The following is a 26357-nucleotide window of genomic DNA, read 5'->3' as shown; positions in this document are numbered from 1 at the left end:
CTCAATGCCTCGAGAATTCAGCGGAAAGTGGAGAAAGGATCGTTTCCTTCTACCTATCCTGCAATGTGCGGGATAAAGTACGATAGTAGTGACGTAGACGAAGAAGGGTGATTATTTTTAAAAGTTAAAAAATATTTTAGGATTCTTAGTTGTTTTTATTACCAAACTAAACCAAAAAACCAAAAACTAAGGAAGTGCCAAATTACGAGACACTAGCAGTACCTAACAAGTAACAACTACTTATAAATAAATTATACATTTATACATTATACCTATGGGCTGTGCACTGCAGTACTAACAGCTATACCAAATGTTTGCTTCACATTATTTTGTAGTGGTAGTAGGTTCATGTTAAAAAGATCATCATAGGGAACCTAGTGTTAAGAGATTGTTCCCACCTACCCGCCCAATTTTGAAGGTGTTGCGTGATGAGTTGCGAAACTCAACGCCGCGCTTCGCTTTGTTACCAGACCGAAGAAATAAAAATATTAATTAACAATAATTCATTTCCCCAAGTAGGAATCGAACCCAGAACAGTCGCGTTTACAGTCACAAGCATATGCCACTGAGTCACGACAGAATCGAATTAAGGATATGATTATGAAAAAACCGATCAAGTGACCAATCGACTTGATCTCAAATCTCGCCTCGTCGACTATCATCAACCTCTTCATACAAACCCTTTTAATTGAGCACAGAAAATGAATGGTCTTTCCAAAGGAATAAAGCGAATACTGGGATAAACGAAAATATAATCTATATGTAAGAACAACATGACAAACAATTTCCACCCACATAACAAAAATGAAAGTCTTGATGTACCTGACGTGGTACCTACTCTAGCAGCTCATCTAATCTCTAAGATATAAATATAGCGTCTTAGTAAAAGTTGATCAACATATTTTTCTGTCTTTTTCTGTCCCGAATTTCCCGAAATGCGAAAATACCGTGATACCGGTTTTTTGGTACTTTCGGTTTTTAAGAAATTAAGGCATTAATAGAAACAGAAATAAAGCTGTGTGCTATTTCATTTAAGTCACCTGACAAGTGACCTACTTATCAAGTAATGCTGTTTTTGTTTCTTTGTAAGTTGAATTGTTTTGCTTAGTACTCTAATCAAACTGTTGTAATATCTTATTACTTAAAGTGTCTAGCTACATAAGCATTAGGAAGCTGTACTGCCTTCTAAGGATTTGTTTTTACTATGATTGTGCTGCTTTTTTTTTTTGAATAGGTACCTATTAGTTAGCTATCTGATGCTATAAGTTACAAAATAATTAAGTATTCCTCTACTTACCTATATCTCAAAATAACAGAAACCATCATGAGGACGTACATCATTTTGATAGACCTGTCAATTTGCGGAGTGGTGAATTGACACCTACCAAAAGGTGGGAGCAGGATATAAAAACTGCGCTGAAAAAAAATTAACTTATTTTTTTTACAATATATAATGTCTCAAAAATTTTGAAAAAAATACATAATTACAAGCCCCTATACACAGGTATCTACTTTCAGTTTTGATCTAAATGTCAAAAATATTCAATAGAGACCGTGAAAATAAAATTTAACTTTAAGGATTGTTAACGTAAGGGTTAAAGACAAAACAAGTAGTGTGTCGCTATTTCGGACAGTAAAAAAAAAACATTAGAAGCCAATGCAGCTTTCCCATGCTTATGCGGCCTAGATCCTTCGTGAGAATACAATGAGTTAGGTGACAAAAAACGGTTAAATTGGTTCGGAAATTTAGTGAATTGAAATCCACCTAACTCACATGCTCGAGTTATGAGCATACACAGAAGTAAAATAAATTGTGGAGGTAGCTAGAAAAACCAGTAACAACTTTTCAAAACGTATTTTTGTTTACTAAAACCGCATTTTATATATTTTTTTACTGTTATAAATGATAATATTATAGAAAATAAAATATAATTGGATTAATTATATTTTACATATATATAGATGGGGAGTCGATGATGCTAACTCGGGATTTGCTCGAGCGTCATAGAGACCTATTGGGTTGCGAAGCTTAGGTGATAACAAGACAAAAATGTCATATAAGACATATCTTTTGACCGGTGAGATGAGCGGCTATAGATTTTCAAAAATGTAAAAAAAGCTATTGCATGGATCTACGTATTCTTAAAAATGTAAATTTTAATCTGACTGTTTCCATGATGGAGGTGGTCGCATGTAAGAGTTAAAAATTAAAAAAAAAAATAAGAGTCATCGAGAGAGTCAGATTTTCTAAGGGGGTGTTAAGAGAACCTGAAAAAAATCTCTTATATGATAATCTAACGATTTGGATGTGACACAAGCTCGCAGCAGTGTTAGAAAAAACTATTTCGTCACTTTGAAATAATCAAGCTCGTCAGATTAATATATGATTCATCTTCATGCCCTAGACGTGCTATCTCATAATCCGACCATTATCTGAAGAGACTTGCCCAATATGAGAATATTTTTTTTTTAAACATTGATCGTAATCAATTAAAAAACTCATGAAATATCATGTAAGTAAAAGAAAGTATGTTTGAAATAGAATACTCGTATTTATAAGAAAAAAACTATAAAAATTTTTGGTTATTCACAAATCATAATCAACATATGGCTAAATGGCCTATATAATATAATCTTTAGCTGTCAGCTGTCGCGGACTTTTTTTAGAATTTTTAAAGGATAATAATTCCGTTACACATGAACCTTTACGTATCTTGTTAAGCTTGCTTGTAGCAAAAATAGTATTAGTGTAGAGTATGGATTGATGAAATGAGTATGAGTCCCGGTGAGAGCCACGAGCACGGCTCCGTGAGACGACGGGCGGACCGGGCCACGTGCACCGGTGCACCGGCGTTGCCTGGCGACGCGCGGGCGTCGGGGCGCCGCGTTCTCACGCCCGCGCCTCGCCCGCCGCCGCCGCCGCCGCCGACGCTGCCGCCGACCGCGACCAGTCGCCTCCGGGAGCGCTCGCTTGTGCGTCGTATTCGGCGCTTTCTTTGCGCGCACATTGTGTCAGCCGCACCCGCCGGTGTGTGCATTCCGCTAGCCATAGTAGATTCTGCCCACTGCCCGACTGTCAATAGAGAATGGACGGAGACGTGTCCCAAGATGGCTCCGGAGATGCCTCTCCCACCTACGAAGACAGGTATGTAAAGCTCCCCTCGTCTCTTGCCCGACATCTTGCATTTGCCATAAGGAAATATGTGTTATGACTTAAATTATTAACTACTCTTATTATAGCTAATTGGAATTTTTATAAGCAGGGAAGCGGACTGTTTTGTTATTTAATTGTTTTATTTATACAAGATAATTAATTAGATGATGTTATGAACTTTAAAAGAATCATTTTGTATCTGTTATGTTGTTCTGTTTATAATAGCATGAATAATTATCAGGTCTAAATGTTACAACTTAATTATGGCATTTGTTCTCGGTCAGATCTTAAACTATGGGTTCAGTCATGTGTTTACAGTATGTACCAAGGAAACAAGTGCAAACTGCACACGAGCGTGAACTATTCTTATAGTTCAACATGCACAATTGCACACTTCGCCTGTAAAGCCTGTTGTTATATGCTCTTGTTCCTTGAAACGTACGGTTACATATTTTTATATCAATAGCACTATTTGCTGCACATACCGTTGCTCAGCATGTATACGTACTTAAATAATAATATTAAAATAGTATTTATTCTAAATGACAAAATCTCATTTATAATACACACACACACACAACATTGGGCCGATGAAAAGAAATCCGCAAATCTAAACCTGTTATTGTGATTATTGTACTCGCTCAATCATTCATAAAAATTCCTGTATTATAACAATACACATAATAAAAGAATTAATACTTAATTATCATAAAGTACCTACCTACTTGTGTATATCTAAAAATATATTTAAAGTAATTTTTGTTATCTTTTCATTTATCTGCTTATTACCTACTTTTTGACACAAAACAACATAATACGTATGTAAATCAATATATGTACGTCTGTAAAGTTGTAACTTGAAAGGCAACTTTTATGATGTAATAGTCCGATACTTCTAAAAAGAGTAGCGGCAGCGACAGCGGCACAGAGTATGACTGTAACGTGACGGTTGTAGGTTCGATCCCCACTCGAGGAAGTGAAATAACTTAAATAAACGTTTATATTTTCATTTCTTCACTCTGGTGTAGAAGCAAAGCGCGGCGTTGGGTTCTGCCACTCAACACGCAATGTCTCCAGAATTTGGCAAAAAGTGGGGAACGGAGTGTCTTAACACTAGGTACCCTCTGCCTACTTTGTTGTGTGCGGGATACAGCGTGAAGTTGATATTTTTTTTCTATAAAGACGCAACATTTTTAAAATGGTTTTTTTTAATAGTTTTGTGTTGCTGATAATTTGAACCAAAAAATATTCGCCAATGTATTATGAGGTAATTTTATGTTATCTATCATATTTGAAACTATATATGTTAAATCTTATCTTTGAGCATTTTTATAACATTTCTAGGTTAACGTTAATTTGTACCCTTTTAGTAATCTTTATTACGCACAACAGTGTAGGAGGACTAGTGGAGCTAGTCAAGTCACACTCCCTTTACCATTTTTTGTCAGAACCTTAGACATTGCGAGTTGGGTGGTGAAAATTTAACCAATTTCATTTGAAATTTCATATTGTTAGGTTAACATGAAATACAGTATGAGATTTGATTACTCGGCAAATATAACAACGGAATATAAACGGCCGTTCGATTCAAAGTTTTATTTTTTTCACTGCTGCAAGTGGCTATTGAAGACCTAAAGAAGAATTGTTTGATAGCCACACCTTACTTGAGAAAAAATACTATAATAGTAACTATACTATATAGTACATAGCGATTGAAGGATCACGGGTTTCGTTTAATCGTGTGGCTGGAAAAAAAAAATTGAGAACCTTCTTTTTTTTGAAAGTCGGTTAAAAAAATAAAATTGTTATAACTTGGGACGCCTCCAATAAGACCCAAATACAATTATCACTCAATACAGGTGAATGAATAAAATAATGTCGACATATTATTATTTTAGTTTAAACGATTTTCTTAAAAAAGAAAGTTATGAAGACCACAGTAGGGGGTTAAAAATATGAATAAATATCTAAAAATAGATCGATGTCTAAGATTGTTGTCTTTCGACGTTAGAAAAACAACTTTTAAACTAACATTAATTAATTTGCCACTTAATTATTCAATTGTAGAATAATAAATGTGAGATAAAAATATATTTTTTTCTTAATATCTATTGCTAGACAGAAATATAATAACAATTATTAATAAAAAAAATTCTCATAGTCTTAACAACATTCCATAGCTTAATAACTATTGTCGGACAAAATATACATTGCCATAACAAAAATAGTGACAGTCATACGATAGGAACGAGAAATAAAGATAAGCTTGTTACACCAAGTTTTCGCCTCCAAAAAGTTAATAAATCTTTTATGGGTCTGAGTATACGTGTATATAATAAAATTCCGCAGTGTATTCTTAGTTTGCCACTACCAAAATTTAAAATATCTGTAAAAAAAATTCTAACAAGTAAAGCTTATTACACTGTTCAAGAGTATTTAGAGGATAAGCATGTATAGAATTAATGTCTATTGAATGTAATGCAGGATAGCTGCCAGCAAATGTAATAGGTTGTACCATTGATTTTGAAAAGAGCAACTGTTGAGTTTCTTGCCGGCTCTTCTCAGCAGAACTGCCTTCCGAACCGGTGGTGGTAGCTTTTTGTTCACATGTTCATTCGACGATTCAAAAGTGCTTATAATAATTGCCTATTTGAATAAAGAATATTTTGAATTTGAATTAAATTATAAATACTATACCGTATCCAACATAAACCTTAAGGACCCTTTGGTCCTAAAGATTTGGACTGGGCTGGACTGAAATTTGTCAAGTCTTCATTTTTGGGCTTTCAATACACCTTCATTAAAAAATATTTCATCTTGTGCGAGGATTCACAATTACAGTTCTAATCAAAGATACTTAATCTTTGAGGAACTCCCCTGGTGTACCCCTACTACTTACTACTTCTCTTTGTGCTCGTATTGCCTACGTTAAGTATCTCGGTTATCTGGCTTTCGCAGTCCAAACTAAAAGGACGTGCAAGTTAAAACAATTTCACGAAATAGAAAAACTTAAGAAAGAAGTGATAATTGGATGAGTTATGATGATATTTTTATATATCTCGACGATTGACTACGTATTTTTATGAAGCAGTTTTCTCTTCTTATAAAATATTATATGAGCACACCTTATTTGTACTAATTAGTACATATTTAAATGAAATTATAACCTATAGAATTATATGACATTGTAGAATTTAAAAAAATCTAAATTAAATCAGCTTCACGCTGAATCCCGCGCACAGCAGGGAGCAGAGGGAACCTAGTGTTAAGATACTCTGTTCCCCACTTTCCGCCGAATTCTGGAGGCATTGCGTGTTGAGTGGCGAAACTCAACGCCCCTGCTTGCCTCGACACCAGAGCGAAGAAACGTAATATAAATGCAAAATAAATGTAAATAAATATTTTATTTCCTCGAGTAGGGATCGAACCCATAGCCGTCGTGTTACAGTCACACCCTTGTGCCGCTGCGCCACGACGGCCTCTATATAATGTTATCCATCCATACCTATATTATAAATTCGAAAGTAACTCTGTCTGTCTGTCTGTCTGTCTGTCTGTCTTTTACGCAATCAGGCCCAAACCGCTAATTTAATTGTGATAAAATACTCATATAGAGATACTTGAGGGTCTGGGGATGAACATAGGATACTTTTTTTTCTCATATTTGTAATATTATCGATATATACCAATATATTAAAATACTTATTAATTTGACATACAATTTATTCCGCCATGTTTATAACAACCGCCGTTGCTAAGCAACGATTTGCAAAGTTTGTTGTTAGAAAACGTCACCCAAAATGAGCGTGCTTAACGCATCTCTCTATTGAAAACTGAAAATAATTTCATAAATATACTTAATAAATATTCGTATAGTTCAAGCGGTTATAGTAGCGGTCAAGTATAGTTATATAACCATTATCTATACTTTGTATACTTCATATAACTATTTTTGTTTCCAATATTATTCCACCAGCAGATCTCTACCAACCAATGTTATTATTCTTATAATTTGCTACCTTGCTTGTCAATCCGGATAAAGTATTGGGTTTTTTTTTAATTTTTATGCAGGTTTCTTTATCTAGAACATTCGGAGTAGTATATATATATATTTTAGTTATTTTAAAATACTTTGTGATAAATAATAATTAGTTTACTTTTAGGGTTCCGAGTCCCAAACGAAAAAGCCGAACAATTAAAGGATCACTTTATTAATCAAGGCCATATCAAATACTCAAGTCTATACGATCCCTTGGAGCGCAAAATGAGTGCTTAGTTAAGTTTGTCAACTTTTATAAGACCGTTGACATACAATCCTGAAATTGGTGACCCTAGATGGGGGGAGAGTCCGACTCGCACTTGACCGGTTTTTATTGATTTTTGCTTGTGATTGCCCTCGATTGTTATTAGAACATAGTTTTTCTTGAGTAAATATGTTAATACTCAGTTCGTTAAAAAAATGATATGTTATTTTAAGTAGATTCGAAGTCTTTAATATTTCGAGTTATCGATGGTTAGAGAAGCGTAGGGCGTGGATGTTTTGCGGGAATCGCGCAGCTGTGCGCGCGTCACTCGCCCCGGAGAACTGTTGCGCCCGCAGAGGTCGTTGGCACCAGCTTATCTAGTGCATATATTCAGATTAAACTTATTGTTATTATTTAGATTTTTTACTTAGAAATATTTTTCTCTGCTTTGGCTCAAAAACACAAAAACCAAGTAATTTATAGTATACATAATTGTACCATACCACCTGGCCATCCTAGTGCAGTGGAACGATGTGTGAAGGTTCAAATCTCAAATTCAGAGTGTTTTGACACTAGGTTCTCTCTGTCTGCTCTGCTATACGCAGAATAAAGAATTTAGCTGAAAAAACATTGGTTTCATCTTTCTTGAGGGTATACGTTGCCGAATGATTGTAGATGAAATTTATATAGGTACCTAATTAACAACTGCAAAAAAAAATCTTGTGTCGAACGACTTATTCTTTAAGTCATTTTGAATCCTTCTTAGCCTTGTGTGTTCATATAAATAACAAAACTCTCTTGTACAAGCTTCGTCTTCGTAATCATCGAACATTTTTCAATATTTTTTTATTCTGATAAATATTGTGTATCTTATGACCTAATTACATATACAATTAGAGAAATTGCCTAAAAATTACGTATTATGATTTCATAATATTACATGCTTAGAATTTACATTTTTTGAGTTCTGTATTTCTAAAGAAAAAAAAAATAGAAACATTAAAGATTTACTTTATTGTCCGTCTGTCAAGCCCATTTTATTTATCTTGAGATTGCGTGGAGGCATCAATCTGATATCTATAACTTCAACTTTTGATTAGGTACTAATTAACATCGAATAACATAGTCTGTGGACCCTTTAAGCACAGCTTCACGCTTCTAAGCCAAAGCAATCAATATATACGAGCAATTTATACATTCTTTTTAATGAAATTCGCCACGTTATCGAAGTCTATAGGGGTACTTCTCCCGTGGACCTAGTACCGTAATAATTGGGTAAGAAGTGATAACCTACAATACAAATAAAGGAAAAAAAACTCGTTAAATCGAGATTTATATTTCAGATGAAAAAAATATTACTAACATATAATTGTAGTTTATTTCATACAAAACCAAATATCAAATACTCTATCAAATTTAAATTTGTCAACTTTTATAACTTCCCGTTAACTTACAATCTTGAAGCTGATACGTAACCTTCGGTAGGCGAGGCTGGCTCGCACTTGACTGGACTGGAATTAAGATTATGCAAATTTATTCAGGATGACAAGACTTTATATTCGAATAAATAATTTCATAGTAATATTTTGAACTGTAGTTAAAACTACAGTATTAACTTAACTTTTAACTTTTTGTATATAGTCTACATTTATGTAGACGAGACGAGAGTAAATGTAACATAATCTATATTTCGGCTCATTAAAATGTCAGGTGTTAAAAACGGAGATAAAATCGGTTAGTACAATCGGGTAATGCGTAAAGTTGGAATACGAGGTGGTCGGTTGACTTACAAATACACAAAAAGACAGGCAAGTCTATAAAAAGGAGAAGGTGAGGTGGCGAGTGCAGTCGCACGTGACTCGGGCACGCGCGCTCGCCCCTTGCTACTACGATATTGCACACTTCGCTATATGCACTTTCTCTGCGAAGCGCCTTGCATCTCTCCAGCCCCTCCGACCCCTTATTATGTGAATTTTAATTATAACCATAACATAAAGCCGTCTCGCCCTTAAGCGTCCGATGGACACGCGGCCGAGTTGGAACGTTTAATATGCCCGATTTACTTATTTATTGCTCTACCTATTTATATTTAATAATATATAACTACATATGTTCACTATATTAAAAGCTACCAAAAACTACCATAGGTAATGTCGATTACGGTCCATCTAAGAAACAGTTTGCTCGCATAAGTTAAACTCATCGTCAAATCACAACAACTTTGTTGACTTGGCTGGCTGAAAATATGGGTATGTAATATGGGCGCAATCGATTATTATTCTCTCAGTCATTTAGGCACAACAATATCACGAAAAAAGAACATTTAGTACGTAATGGTGCTGTTTAGCTAGCAGTCACAACACAAGAGTGTCACTCCAGACTATACAATACCGTCTGATACGCGGACATTGGAGTCGTCCGGGTCATGTCGTGAACGACGTCATTTATTGTAACTGCGCCGCTTCTCATGTCACGTCACATAGGCGCCAGCGATGTCAAGTGTTGTATGACAAACTTGCGTCCACTAAGGATAATATAACAGACAATCTAATTGGATTATAACTGAAAAATAGGACGTTTATTTTTCCAATTAAAAAGTAATATGTGCACCAAAGGTGTATTGATTGAATTAAGCATTTTCTATATTTAATATGGCCTCATGAATCTGTTATTCCTGTTCTGTTTTTGCGGAGATTTTGTAGGACACAGAACTTTGTTCCCAATCTCTCTGAATTAATTGAAGTAAGTGTCCGTGGTCTAGACGAACGTTTCCTCCGTCGGTTCGTTGACACCAAGTGTCCCCTCTCCGCAACCCGACCCGTGCAGCGGCTACAGAGCGCGCGTCCTCACGGTCTAATACTAAACCGGAAGCTGCGCGTGCTCGTCAAGTCGTCACGATTATTTATTACTAATTATTATGTATCAACTTAAGTAAAATTATCTATAAAAATGAGAAAGTTTATAAATGTATCTATCTATTGAGTATATTAAAGGACATAAATCTAGGATTTTTTAAAATATCTTTTGTTTTATATATAGGCGTATGGAAGGTACTAGTAGGAAGTAGTAGACGGATTTGAATAAAACTTTTTTCTTGTGTAACTAAATCATGCCTGGGCTGGGTTCATATCATAGCCCTTAATTGAGTTTAAATACTAGAACGTGATGTAAAACCATAATGGACCAGACCAGTAGGTGTTGAACCATTGAAAATTTTAAAACCAAAATATCTGATGCAGATCCACAACAGTCCAGCTAAAATTCATCTACCTTAGAAAATAAGAAAATACGGAGGATGTAATGAAGAACAGCATTAAACTATTTCAAATTATATAAAAAATAAAACATAAATGTAAGTTGGTTGAGTTGAGTAGACAATTTTTGTTGATAAATAATTGAAAATGTTCTATGTCATAAATACCTTATATAAGTTTTCAACTCCAAATTCATACTCTTATGCATCAAACAAATCCTTTACAAAACTTCAAATTCATTGTTTTATATTTCAAGTGTATTCAAATAAACAAACTTTTTAATTTCAACATTTACCAAACAGTGATTTAAAAACCATAAAATTTTATCTTAGTTGTTTAATTATTTTAAGCGACATTGTATTTAATTTATCAAATTATTTAAATCAAATCACGCTGTATCTGTAACCTAATGTTAAAACACTCCGTTCCCCACTTTCCGCTGAATTCTGGAGGGGGCGTGTTGAGGGGCAGAATTCGACACCAGAGCGAAGAATTGGAAATATAAACTTAAATAAATATTTCACTTCCTCGTGTGGGGATCGAACCCACAACCGTCGCGTTACATGCACATCCATGTGCCACGCGCCACGACGTCCTCATTAAATTATTTGCTTTTGTACTGGTAAATTTATCGGTTTTACATTATCTCAAAGCTCATGCGTTTCCATTAATGCCGCTTTCCATGTAAGGTGACCTACGATGAATAATCTTTATGATGCATTTTTTTAACGCAAACTTGATACGTAAATTGTATGACTTCGGAGTTGAAATACTATACATATTTAAATGTGTCAAAGCGCAGCACTGAGTTACGTCAAGCGAAACGGAGGAGAGGACGAAGTATTGTCTGTGAGGCTAGGTGATAAGTAAGATAATTAATTATGATAAGCAGTTATGTACGTACGTTACAATTTATGTAAGTTAGATATATCATCATCAACAGCCATCTTTCGTCCACTGCTGGACATAGGCCTTCCCCAATTCTCGCAACCACACTCGATCCTCAGCTCTTCGGACCCATCCGCTTCCCGCCAACCTCTTTATGTCGTCGGCCCATCTGGCAAGAGGATCGTCCCACCAGTCGTTTTGTACGATATATGATATTTAAGTTAGATACATGTGTCTACAATATATTTTTAATCACTTTTTGCTCGAAACTAATATCTCTAGTCTAGAGCTAGTCTTCGCGACACCTATATGTACTTTGATTGACTTAGAAGTTTATAACACTGATATAGCTTACCTATCTATCTATCGCATTTCAAATTACTTGGTAGTCTCTGTCACTTTTATCCTATTGTTTATTGTGTTTATTATCTTCGCGTCAATATACCTATTATAAAATATTTTGTGGTATTAAAATACAGTGGTGTGATAAAGAGTCGCTGTGATTGTATTACATCAAACGTTTATGTATCAACTATTTATATTTAATCAATCAGCTTCACGCTATATCTCGCACACAAAAGGGTAGGCAGAGGGGAACTAGGTTCCCCTTAAGACACTCCGTTCCCGACTTTCTACCGAATTCCGATTGCATTGCGTGTTGAGTGGCAGAACTCAACGCCGCGCTTTGCCTCGACACCAGAGCGAAGAAATATAAACGTAAATAAATATTTCACTTCCTCGAGTGCGGATCGAACCCACAACCGTCGCGTTACTTGTGATAGTAGTACCTTGAGCGGCTGCGCCACAACGGCCTCTATTACGGACCAACTATTGATTGGTACAATGAAATCTCTTATTTTTTGATAGAAAAAGATTTGGCCGTCCACGTAATGTTCGTACTAAAAAGGCATTCAAAGCAGTAAGGGAAAGAATTCGAAGAAGTCCTGTTCGAAAGCAAAAGATCTCGAGAGATTCATCTTCAGATAGCACCTAAAACCATGTCGCGTATTTTAAAAGATGACTTGAAGCCTATAAAAGACGCACTGGTCATTTCTGAACTGTTTATTTAAAAAAAAAAAAAATGTGGTAAAATCAAAACAACTACTTAAGCGGTACGCAAAGGGGAGGTCACAATAAGTTTTTATTTACGGATAATAACATTTTTAGAATTTTAATTATATTTTGGCCACGCACAATTTGACAAAATGATCTCTAAATGAAAATGAAAGCTCTAAAGAAGCTTCCCAATTAGTACAGAGTAACAGAGTACAACGGTATTACACAACCTCAGTGATGAGTGGGGAGACGGTGTTAGCTATCGAGGTGTGACTGAGATATATTTTTGTGAAAAAGGTATCACAAACCATTCTTCGGAACGTAGTTAAGTTCCTTAACAACATCATGTTCAACTAAGAGTGGTCCTTTCAGCAAGACTAGACGACAGATCATTAAACTCGATCCACCCAATCTGGGTTAGAAACAAACGTTTCGGACTTCATCAGAGCTGAAAACTGCCCGTCATCTAATCCTGGTGTTAATCCACAGTATGATTTATGGTCAGTTTTAAAGAGCATTAAATCTTGCTCTAAACCACGATTGGCAGTGAAGAATTCTCCCATAGAGTGTTTGCTGCTATTGATAACTGGCCTCAGCATTTAAAGACCTGTATTGCAGCCAATGAAGACAACTTCGAATAAGCTTTATATATTTTTAATACTTTTATATTAATGTATTAAATTATAAAATATAAATGCTGTATATAAAAGTGTTAATTTGCTAAATAATATTATAGACCGAGATCCCAGGGTCCCCAGACCTACGTGATTTTAGCAAACCTGAAATTTTGAGGATTAATAGTCTAATATATAGTTAAGAATAGTCTAAATTATATTTTGTGAGTATGTAGTAGAGTATGATGGCGCCAACTTAAGGTATACGTACAGCTACTTCAAAGTAAAAACGCTCGTTTTTAAATATGTTTTTAGGAATGACGTAAAAAATGTATATTTATTATTGCCAGATCATTTACGTGAGCCTTTACTCCTGCCAGACGTCCTAAAGGTTGTTCGAAATTGCGGCAAATGCCGTTAAACTACCTAGCTTTAATTTAAATTAAAGCTAGCTAGTATTAAAGCTTTACTTAAGGACTAATTCATGATCCCTCATAACCACCCAGACCAGTCCGATGACTTAATCATCTTCCCAGACAGAGATATACCGTTATTTTGCGCTACCTCTGAAAGGTGCCCACTTTCAAGTTAGTGACTAGGCACACTGTCAACTACATATTAAGACTAATAGTCTTAAAAATTTCAGCTTTGCTAAAATGACGTAGGTCTGGCAGCTCTGGGATCTTGGGCTATTACTCTTTTCTTGTAAAATAAAGTAAAGTGTGTTTAGAAAATGATAAAAAATAGAGATTTGCAGCAACCCTGATAGTATAATATCGTACATTACTTTCAATTAGATGACTGAGTGACGTGATGATGTTTGAGGCGGGGTAGGTGGTGCGTCGCGGCGCGCGTGCGGGCGGGTGGGGCGGCGCGCTATTGGCCGCCGGGTCGTCGGTGCAGCGCTTTGACGCATGCACCCTGGTGCACCCCGCCCATCGCCAACGACATCCGCGCCCTTCGCACCAGCACTGATTGTCATCACTCATCAGTATTTGGATGTTTTTGTTACTTCTTAAGGAATTCTCCCGCCACATGATAATTATATTGCTCGCTTAGTATTACCTAATATAATCGTTACTTTTTTTTTTATCAATCATTTGTTAAATTTAAATGGCGTCGTAAATCGTTGCTCTAATTCAAGTTTAACAGTTGGTTGGATGTTAATAATATTTCTAACCCTTCAAAAGGGATTATCAAACAAATAAAAACATCCTTCTTAAAACCAGATCGACAATTATTTCATAATACTTACATACAGGGGTCCTCATTGTCAACGAATATCATCTAACGTTTGTAGCTTTGACAAGGACTCTTTGCAAGCGCCAGCTCTGCAAAGTAAAATTATGACCAAGTCGTTTGTTACAGTGATTTCATCGTTCCAAATGATTTTCTTATATAAAAAAATATTTTTAAAATAAACATTTTTTTAAACTAATACGACAAGTTTAAAAAAATATACGAACAGTTGCTTACAAAAACATACTTTTAGCATAAAATATATGTACCTATATGATGTGTTCGTTTCTCTAAATTGAATAGTAGTGATTTTTAAAATTCTGTCTATATGACATATAAACAATAATATGGCATGAACACACATTAATTTAGGTTGAACTTCTTCTCTTTTAAATATTGGTATAGGAGAGACTGTCTGTCGTGGCGACACAAATCCGGTAGTATGACATGATTTCATCAATTGTGACGCATGCTAAATATTTTGCTATCTCAATTTAATATTTTTGCTAAACAATTAGATTGTTGTAATAATCATTAATCGATAATAAGATCTTTGATTTTCGATATTTTTACATATTTTAAATGAAATTCTAAAACTGGATTAATCGAGCTAATTTGTTTAGTTTACACATGTTTATTTAATAACCCGTGGCCAAGGACAACTGATCGACAAAGTTTTAAAAGAATTGTTTGGAAGGATGAAATTGTTTCCTATGTTTTGCCATTACAATTTTGACGTCAACTTCAACTCGGGTTACTTTTAATCATAGTGAATTTGATATGACCAATTTATTATGGTAATCAGCTTCACGCTGTATCCCGCTCACAGCAGCGTAGACAGAGGGAGCCTACTGTTAAGACACTCCGTCCTCCACTTTCCGCCGAATTCTGGAGGTATTGAGTGTTGAGTGGCGAAACTCAACTCCCCGGCTTTTTTTTTTTTTTCGCTGGGAAATGCGCTTACGCAGACCGCCCATACGGAAGGTGTGCCTTACGGATGAGCGGTACTGTAAGACTCACCGGTGAACCCGATCGTACCCACTAAAACCCAGCGGGAACCCTCCCCACCAAAATGAGACGCCGCAGGATCGCTCGCGCATACTACTACGGCGCCTCGGTGGAAGGCCCGCCTTTTGCAGGCCATCGTCGCTTTCAGGGTGCCCTAGGGCATCCGCAATAACCTGTACGAAGATCAGCCTGACCCTCCCGCGGTAGCTCCTCTAGGGTAGGGGGAGTAGAAGATGCGCATACCGCCTTCTTCTACCCCCTAGCCTACGGCGGCGGAGCGAGTCTGCGTTCGAGCTGGACTCGCGTACCCGCTCCGCGGCCTCCTTCAATGCGATTACTGATTCGCAGAAGGAGACCATTGCAGACCAGTTCCTCTCACAGTCCAGCATAGCCCCTACCACACTGGCCAGTGAGAGGTCTCTACCCACTACCGCCATTAAAGCATGGCGTTGTGGGGCCCAAGCGGGGCATTCAGCCAGAGTGTGATGCGCCGAATCCACGGAGGCATCACACTCATGGCACACCGGCGACATCTCCCGACGTGCAATCTGATGCAGGTACTTACCGAAACAACCGTGCCCCGTCAGAACCTGCACCAGTCTGAACGTCAGGACACCAAAACTCCTATTAACCCAGCGATCCAAGTGTGGGCGAACTGCCTCCACTGTCGCTAGGCCTGCCGCCGGAGACCCTAGGTCCCTCCTCCATCGCCGGATCAGGGCTTCATCCGCTCTCCTCCTGATACGTGCGACATCCTCACACGATGGTTGTACGCCTCGCGACCGCTCGCTTGTGCGGAAAGCATGAACTCTGGCAAGCACTTCCGCCTGTAATTCCCAAGGCGGATCGCTTGCCAAGAGAGTTGCCGCCGTCCAGGACACCGTACGGTACCCCCGAATTGCTCTCACCGCTATGAGACACTATGAGATACGCTCTGACATTCGGCAGGAGCCTGCCGAGGGCCCCAGCAGCGTTTACTAGCTTCGGCGCAAGCTGAGCGAAGTGCGAAGCGAATGACCACCGTCCATCAAGGGTCAGACCCAGATACTTCATCTGAGTCCGAACCTCCACGTCCTGTCCCTGGATGCGCAGAGTAGCCCTACGGGGGGGACCCCTACGCGGGCCGTGGAATAGGAGGGCCTCAGTCTTGGGCATAGAGACTCTCAGACCCAGAGCTTCGATACGGTCGACGACAAGGCAGGTGCCGATTTCAGCCAAGTTTGCCGCCTCCTGGTAAGACGTTCCTCTGGCCGTCACTAGAGTGTCATCCGCATAACATATGACACTCAGGCTTGCCTCGACACCAGGACGAAGAAATGAAAATATTAATTTAAACAAATATTTCAAATCCACCAATGGAGATCGAACCCACAACCAGTCGATTTTACAGTCACACTTTGTGCCCCTGCGCCACGGCTGGCCTTTTTTATGGTATTTAATTTAAATATTCACCATATTAGAAAATGCGACCTCATATCCATACCTATATTATAAATTCGAAAGTAACTAATTTAATTGTGATAAAATACTCATATAGAGATACTTGAGGGTCTCGGGATGAACATAGGATACTTTTTTTCTCTCATATTTGTAATATTTTCGATATATACCAATATATTAAAATACTTATTAATTTGACGTGCAATTCATTCCGCCATGATAATAACAACCGTCGCTATGCGACCGTTGCTAAGTAACGATTTGCAAAGTTTGTTATTAGAAAACGTCACCCAAAATGAACTTTCTTAACGCCTCTCTCTATTGAAAACTGAAAATAATTCCATAAAATATTTAATAAATATTCATATAGTTCAAGCGGGCGTAGCCGCGTTCGAGTCTACTAGTATAATATATAACTTATTATATATAACTTCATCAAATAGCCGTGGATATAGTTACTACCTAACCTAACCGTAAGCCAGAATTTAATATTTTTTCGAGACGAATCCATTGATAAATCAATTAATTCTTAGCATAGGTTGGCATCTTTTTTTCCTTTCTTCGTATACTTTCTCTCCAACTAGTGGAGGTGTGCAGTTAAGTTCGCATATTTAGTCTTGTCATTGGCAAGATAAATATCTATATTCTATATATTGTTGGCATAACCGTCGGTAGGTAATCTTGAAGTGGATTACACTTACAAACCCGATTTGACCAAAATAGCCGTCAAAGTTTATTTTTAAGAATGGTTGGAAATTCCAAACAATACATTTGGCTTTGGCTGCTTTGTTTTAAACAATAAAACTACCAAGTATTTCAAAATATACATACTTCCGTTGCAGAGGCATATACATACTTCCGTTACAGGGCCCACTCAATATTCGCTTCGCTTCGAGTTTCGATCCACCAGTGGGTCGCGACTCTTAGTTTTTGGAACCCTGGCTTGGAATTAATTCAGTTCCTATTTGGATATTGTTAGCTATGTGAATGGGCAATTTATTTATTCTTTAATATTCTTAAGCTTAACATATTTCACTATATAAAAGAAGAAAGAAATGTACGATTTGTTAAGTAGTACATAATATGAATATTTATTAACAAGAATGTGTGACATTGCTTGCATTGATATTAAATATAAAATGAATTACGTGAGATGGAATATGTTTCGGTGGTTATGTAATATTTATATTTATTAGTACATAGAGTGCGTCGACGGCTCGCCGGCGGGCGGCGCGCGCGGTGCGGTCATGAATGGCGCGTGACGCGGCGCCGGCCTATGCAAGCACGCGCGCTCGCGCCGCAGCCCGCACTCGCGCCGCTGCTCTCGCTCACTGCGCACCACCGCCTGCACTATTATTATCAAACTACATTTTTGTTTGTTATTGTTTGTTCTATTATATATTTTAATCGTCGGAGCGTAGTACCGCGTGCTGTCTGCGGTGGTGGCGAGGTGGCGTGGGAGCGAGGGCGCAGGCAGCGGGCTTGCGGGCTCCTCGTAGGACGTTTTCTCCTTGGAAGTGCAGCTTTGCCCCGGCCGGTGGCACGGGCTCTGTAAGGTGAAGCGAAGCGGGACACGAGGCGGGCGACGCCTGTACCGGACGAAGTAGGCGGTATCCGGCGACCGCCCTCCGGGGCCCCGGACGGGCGCCGTGGAAGGCATTGGTGCGGGGCGCCGCCGCACGGACCCACTAACGAATATACTTCACGAACTCTATCATTTTAGTGGTTGACCATTAGTATTTTTGATTATGTCGATGAAACTATCTACTACAAATGCAATCCTTTTTCTGTTTTAGTAATTTTGAATAAAATTATCAAATTTTCATGTGAAAAGACAAAATCGTTTACCGATTCTAGGTAGGCGATTGTACGATTACAAGCTAGAATGTGTTGAATAATATACAAAATTATCTATCATGTAATGAATAACATGAAATAATATTTATTGCATAGTTACACTACACATTATATAGTTATAATCGATCTGTAGTTTTTTTTATGAATACATTATAATTTAATATTTGAAAATAAATATGTAAATATTTGCAGTAAATTTAGTGAGACAATCGTGTCCCACTTACTAAAGTTTAGCGCAAATGTTTAGCAAAATATTTATATTAGTAGGTAATTATTGTCATTACGCGGGAATTGGCATGTACAACATAATTTATTTGGATATTTGTAAGATGGTTGGAGGCTTGTTTTTTTTGTAATATGATGAAAGTAGATCGATACGAGCACCTCACTAGGCTCGCTGGCGGTGGAGTGCGGCGGGGTGCAGCGGGGAGTCGGGCCGCCACGCCCAGCGCGCGCACTCTCCAACAAAACACAAAATGGATGCACGGAGCGCCGCGCCGAGCCGGCGTCGCCCGTACACCCGTACACCCGTACGCCCGTAGCTCGCGCGGCCGCGGCTCAGTCAGTCACGCACGTCACATCACTCAGTCGAGTAGCGATCTCGATAGCTGCGAACCGTACGCACGCACGGCGCACACGTGCACGTCCCCGGTCCAGTCCGCGCCGAGTCGACCGACTGTTATGTAATACGAAAATAAACACCGCGCCTGCACCTCACTGTCGAGCACAGAGCACGTGTGCGCATCCGACCACCGACCATTACATCGCCGCATCACAGGGCATCCTTGTCCTCCGATCCTGTCCCGGCCGCGTCGACACCGGATTGCGCTTGCCTTCTTACCTCTGATTCATTCGATTATTTCTAAAGGTGATTGTGTCGTGGTGGATTGTTCTCTTCAAGAAATATTAATCAGTGCGAAATGTCGAACTCGGTGGAACAACAGTTTGGCGAACTGAGCCTATCACAAGAAGATCATGACCAAATCTTCGAACAAGAGGATAACCAGGATCAAAGGTTAGTATCGTGAACATTGCTCCCATCTCGTATGGAGTTAAACAACGTTCCCTTCATCTAAAACTATATTTATAATTCTCGAAAGTAAAAAAGAAAACGTGCTACTTACTGATTATTGTATATATATATACAATATATAAATTTATAAAATATTAGTTGTACATTTATTTTTTCATAGAATTAATTTTATTTCTTAAGTAAAAAAGTAATTATATTTTTAATTTATTAATCTTTGTTTAAAATGTTAGTCTAAATGTATGTTGATTTATGAATTAACATAACATTAATTTCGTCAAAATAAAGCTTAAGGAGGAACTCTATGAACGATATACTCTCTTACTATGTAGTAAGAGAATTTTTAATTTAATACTATGTATACACATGGAGACCCATAGTTATATATTACGTGAACGTGATGCATGTAACAAACTGCTACTCTATTTAGTTTATATAAACGTAATAAATTGTAACTTTGTTAATTCACAAATTCTCCACCTATACAAAGTGGCGCCGCTAGAAGAATATGACATCATTCTATTAGTCATAGATAGACCAATGGCTGTGTAATACAATTATTACGGTGCATAGACTATAGAAGTTAATTCAATTATATTAACCCTAAAACGGAACAAGTAACTGGAAATAAATAGGCTTTTGAATTTTTACCATTTTTATACATAATATGATATATTATATCGTAAACATTAAACAAAATCTTAAAATATATCTAGATTTACATAAAATAACACTAAAATAAAATGAATACAAAATATCTTTGGCGTCGTCAATAAAAAAGTTGATTTTATTTTACGAAATGTTTATATTAGGATTATTTTTTAATTTTACCACTTCCTGCCAATAAAAAATATACATTAAACAAATTAAAATTAAAACCAACTATTTGAATAAAAAAAAATAAGAGCACACATTTGCCTCTTGTAGACAAAGTCCAATGTTTAACCTATAAAGTGGTAATTTTTCAGAGGATTGCTATTGCCTCAGGGGTAGAGCCCCCATAGCATATCAGCATGCGCTGGTTCAATAGCATGCATGTCTTTATTCTCTCATTCACAATATTGGTCACTCAAAAGGTATATAAATAATTAGTGCCGCATTGGCGTTTATATCATTGCCGTCGGAACAGTGTCGCAGGTCTTTCGCAGCCCACAAATACAAACTACGGATAAAAACCGCGAAACTGGCAACGACAACTAAGAAGAGTGGTCCAACATTTCGCATATATTAGGTCCATCCACTGACTAGCTTTTACTAACCCATCCCAATATACTAATTTCTACTTCTTTATTTAATAATGTTCATTTGGTACATTCTATTAGTAAATAAATGAAATAAAAGAATTGCTGAAGTATTCTTTAATAAGTGTAAGAACAACACGACGACAACTACTCTTCACGACGGTGTGACGAATGGCGAATAATAATAGGCTATTGAAAACATTGATATTTTTTGTTCATTATATCGGCGTTGATATATCGAAGATAATCTATTGATATTTTGATAAATATCGATATATCGATATTTTTTCTCCGACATCCCTACCGAACAGTGACATCTGCATGCGGTTACCGCGTCAGACGTGTACGCTTCAACATAAGTTCTATGAACTACAAATTTTGGCGCGGTTTCTAAGTTAGCCATTTGTAACAAGTCGCACTTATTAAATAAGTAATGGGAAAAAACTATACATTTTAGTCATAAAATCATGCGGTTAATAACCGCAGAGGTTTAGGCGTAGTGCGGCCGTAATTAGGCGTAATTAGATTTTTAATTAAACAACTAGGCATTTCCTATTTGATAATGAACACTTATCTAAAATGTCTGCTTAATCAAAGTAATTGTATTTTATTTAAAGTATAAATATTAGTATGATTGACAATTGAGGTAAGTTCTCGTTTATATGAACCTTAAGACTTACACGTTTTTACTATTTATTGCAACATAATTTCAAATTTAATATTTAACAAAAAGGCAATATGCTCAAGATGGATCCTAAGAGACAGCCAAATTGACAACAATCTTATATTGTGTGAAATTTATTGGATTTAACGAAAGACGGGGTAAATGGGTTAGTAAACATTTTCTATGGTAACATTTGACTATAAAATGTTACAACAGACAAAGATAATAGATAAGTCTATTTGAATAAAAAAATATCCGCAATAATTGTCACCCCTTCATTTTATTAAGGAAACATGTTGTAGTTAATTTATGGTAGATCGATATTTGTAAACATTTATTTAATAAGATAATTAAGTCGTTTTAAAATGGTAATATAAATAAATATTAGTATTTAGAAAACAGATTTAGCAGACTCGATATTATGGATTCATTATTTCACTTGAAAAATTAATATGATTGCATCTTTAAATAGCTTTCCGTATGTACTTGATATTAAAATCATCATTTAACACGTGAACAATTAGAATAAACATTGATTTTAAGAGTGACCTTCTATTATATAATATTTTACTTTAAAACATAAGGTAGACCGCGCATTTCATCGTCTATTCTCATAGTCAAACGGAACGTGAATAAAATATTTCAAACGATGGTAACCCCTGCTTGTTGCGGTAGTTATTTTCCAGGCAACTATGTATTATATATAGCGTTTAGAAAAAAATAAGCTTTGATATATATGACTTGATATATAAGTCATTATTATTAACATTAAGTGTCCTGTTTAAACCAGGCAACTCTAGACTTGCGGCAGATCGAGAGCTGGCAACCCTTAATTTTCCAATTCCTTATGCGATTTTCTTTAAAATGATGTGCGATTCATATAAAAACATATGACTGAAATTTTCTCCAAAAACGAGTTACGAAGGAATTTAATTAAAGGTGAGATGGCAGCAGGATTTTTCTAGGCAACCCAAGTGTAATCTGTTCTACTAATATATATTTATTCATTAATTTAGAAAACAGATCGCAGCAGATTTAAGCGGTGGGATCTTAGGCCATATGCTGTGCAAATGTTGTAATATACAAAATTAATAAATTAATATACAAAATTCTTGTATATTAATATGAGATGTCATGAGAATTTTAACAGTATAACAGTGATTTACTAATAAGTTGCTCCGCAGTTATCAGTACATCGCCAACGGCTGGGGAGCGTAGTGAAAAATTTCTCACGTTTTTTTTTTAGTATCAAACTTTTCTCGAGTGGCAATCGAACCCGCAACCTGTCCGTAGTGTAGTGTAGTGAAAAATTTCTCACTTTTTTTAGTATCAAACTTTTCTCGAGTGGCAATCGAACCCACAACCTGTCCCCTTTAACCTGCCCCTGTGCCACGACTGGTTTACAATTTCTAAAAACCAAATATTCTTCTATGACCATATTACAAATGGCATTTATTTGCATTCATTGCTTTTTATTTCAAACTAGTGGACCCGGACGCGGCTACGCCTGCTTCAACTATAAGAATATTTATTAAATATATTCATGAAATTATTTTCAATTTTCAATAGAATTAGTAAGAAAATATAAGCTTAAATAATCAAAAAGAATAATAAGTAGATACACATTATTAGAAAAAAATATCTGAGTTATTGAAATGAACCAACAAAAGGATTAAAAGTAACTAAAGCATAGGTATTCTTAATATTAGAAAAAGTACCTAAAGTTTTTCGTGCGCGCGTACATAGATATCGACTCTATGAAATAACTAAACATTTCTCTCTATTAAGTAGGATAATTTTAGCGGGCAATATCAAATAAAATAAGAAGAGAACCAAAGTGTAGCTTAAATTAATTATAAACAGCAAATAATCACATAAACATTTACAATAGTTCGAAAATGTATGAAAAATTATAAAACCGTCAACGTCATCTGCCCGTTCGCGTCGGTCATACTATGCCGCCCGAAGGCTAGGTCATTTCGAATCAGTGACATCTCCTTAATTATTTATCAAACTTCATAAGGACGAATATCAAAATGTCGCGGTAACGGTTGCGTAGCGACGCGGCGGTTGTTATTAACATGGCAGAATAAATTGCATGTCAAATTAAAATGTACTTTAAAATATATTAGTTTATATGTGTAATGTAATGTTACATAGCCTATAGCACTTCGGAAGAATGCAGCTTTCATACAAAACAAAAACAATGTAAATCGGACCAGTAGATCCAGAGATCTTAGCGTTCAAACAAACAAACAAACAAACAAACTCTTCCGCTTTATTATATTAGTATAGATAAATATTGTTAAAACAAAAGGTGACAACTAATAATTATTAAGCCTTCAAAATTATGTTTGTGATATAAATGCTTTTAAAAGATTTTATTCGGAATTTAAATTTACGATTCAATTACAAGCAACGTAAGACAATTTAATTTCAATAAATATTTATCAAAATTATTAATAAATAAATAATAATACTAATACGAATAAATTCGTATAATGTTTTTTGTATAATGCCCAATTCTGTTTAAAAGTACACACTTTCCTTTGTACTTATTATCTATTTACTTTTATATATTTAATATTTAAAAATGTACATTAAATGTTAATTTACATTATTAAAAAAAAGTGATTAATCATAAATAATATTCTTTATATTCATTATTTATTTTTAAAGAGTTTGTATTTTCAAATAAATAAATAACCAATAACATGTAAATTGTAAGAAAAATATTCAATAGAAAAAATATCACTTTTAGGATTAAAAGTTTAAAGTATAAGCAGAAATAAAAAGTTTACAAATTTAAATTTAAAGTTTGCGGAGTATGCACTTATTTTGCATGAAAAACAACCAATAGAGCAGTTTGTAATGGCTTTTTCTGCGGTATATATTTCTATTATTTGGATTTTTCCTATATTTGTACTTCACTTCCAAACTTCAAACTTAATTTTAAGTCCACGGGAGGTAACCTATAGAGTGCCATCACTCTATAGGTATTCCTGTGGTTGTCTGTAGATATAGGTAAACTATGCACTCTAGCGCAAGCGCTACGTAAATTCATCCACATCGCCTCTGTGACGAACTGGGATTGGTTGAGAGCACTTGATCGAGTCTTAAGAATTTGAAAAAATTTAGTTAAATAACTTCGCCCGTGTAGTTTTAAAATAACAACTTTTTAAAAGATGAGGTTAAAGTCAATATTATTTTTTATTATACTTCTTGAAGCCACAATAGGTATAAATAAGTCTTTGAAATGTCAACATCATGGAAAAAATTTATCAAAGGGACGCCGCCGCATACGCCTCATTCCGAAATCCAGTCTTAGGTATTGGCTATAAAGTCAAAAGTTGTTTAACCTTTAGGTAGTATTTTTGTAGTGTTTTTACGTTATTGGTATCTATGCGTAATTGCGTCACACGAAATACAGTTACACATCGTGAAATGAAAAATATCCTACGTCTAAACTGTTGAGGCATCTTGATTAATTTCTTAAGGTATGGATTTGAAATATTTTACCCTTATATAATACTGTTAATGAGAGAAGCTTTGTTATACCATCCTATCGATGTCCTCGACCTGACATCGCCTTGTTCTCGCACAAGTGACGACACAAACGTTCTTGATAATCGCACCACCGCCTGATGGTAAGATTAATGTATGTATGTTATGTTTTATTAAACCTTCTTGTACGTGTATATATTTTATTAATCTGAATTCCTTAAGCTTAGATCTTTTAAATTTCATAATAACTTGACAAAAGAAAACAAAAACCTCATTGAATGCTAGATGCATGCATGCACGAAAAGATCTTAAAACTTATTAAATTAATATTAAATAGTATTAATCTTTCTTTCATAATTCATATGAAATTAAAATATTAATAAAAAATAAAAAAAATCTTGTAGCTTAGTTGTTAATAATCGATGTTATATTCTTCTTTTAATAGTTTATTTTTAAACATTGGGCCACTTTGCGCTGATGGAAATGTACATAATGTAATGTGAAGGATATGTTTACATAAGGATGTGTACATAAATTTATAGATAGACTTTCAATTGGCAAGGGCCGGAGGTGGTGCGCTCCACTACCACCTGCCATACCGGCAGGTGGTGGTGGAGCGCACGTGCCGCACCGTGCAACCGGCCCTCGCCAGATTGCACTTGGCTTTTTATGGCCGTCGACAGCAACCGATGGGAATTCCGAAAAAATATCCTATATTTCATTTTATATGGTTGCGACTAAATAGAATGCTAAGGACTTCATATATGCATATCATGCTTCTAAAGGTCACCTTGACGTGTTGACAGGACATTTAAATATTATTGGCATTTAGTTTATTATTGTAATCCTTTTTTATTTAGGAACAAGATTTTTTTAACCCCCAACGAAAACAAAACTTTTTAAGTTGACGTGTTTGTTTCTGTGTATCTGTATATGTCTGTGGCATCGTAGCTTCCAATTTTGATTTAATTTTTATCTGAATGTGGTGACTTAAGTTTTCTTAGCGAGAAATTATGTTTAGTTAATTAAATATTGTTAGCTCTTTTCTAGTTGTTTATGTACATGTAGCTTTTGTGCCGAAAGTCTTACTGATCCTCAATTATGTAGATTAATATATTATTCTAGATGTATATGGCGTAATGTTACGTTTCTCAGCCCAACCCG

The 26357-nt window shown here is 36.0% G+C and overlaps 1 protein-coding gene across 5 annotated transcripts in view; it reads left to right on the top strand.

Annotated features, from left to right (window-relative positions):
- The first annotated feature begins 2942 nt into the window (after positions 1-2942).
- Imp (IGF-II mRNA-binding protein) overlaps positions 2943-26357 on the top strand; it is a 36998-nt gene continuing 13583 nt past the window's right edge. For 2 of the 5 annotated variants that reach the window (XM_085206319.1, XM_085206316.1), the window contains exon 1: positions 2943-3145. In XM_085206319.1, coding sequence (XP_085062445.1) covers positions 3087-3145 — 59 coding nt within the window. In that variant the 5' untranslated portion in view covers positions 2943-3086. Of the gene's footprint in view, positions 3146-19327; positions 19770-26357 lie in introns of those variants that run through there. The other 3 variants (XR_014879301.1, XM_085206314.1, XM_085206318.1) reach the window with 2 other exon arrangements.

The sequence above is a fragment of the Heliconius melpomene genome, chromosome 21, assembly GCF_056956725.1.
Source record: "Heliconius melpomene rosina isolate 202511_hmr_F chromosome 21, ASM5695672v1, whole genome shotgun sequence".
NCBI classification, from domain to species: domain Eukaryota; kingdom Metazoa; phylum Arthropoda; class Insecta; order Lepidoptera; family Nymphalidae; genus Heliconius; species Heliconius melpomene.
Note: the sequence above shows the minus strand (reverse complement) of the source record. Positions and strands in the feature narration are given on the sequence as shown.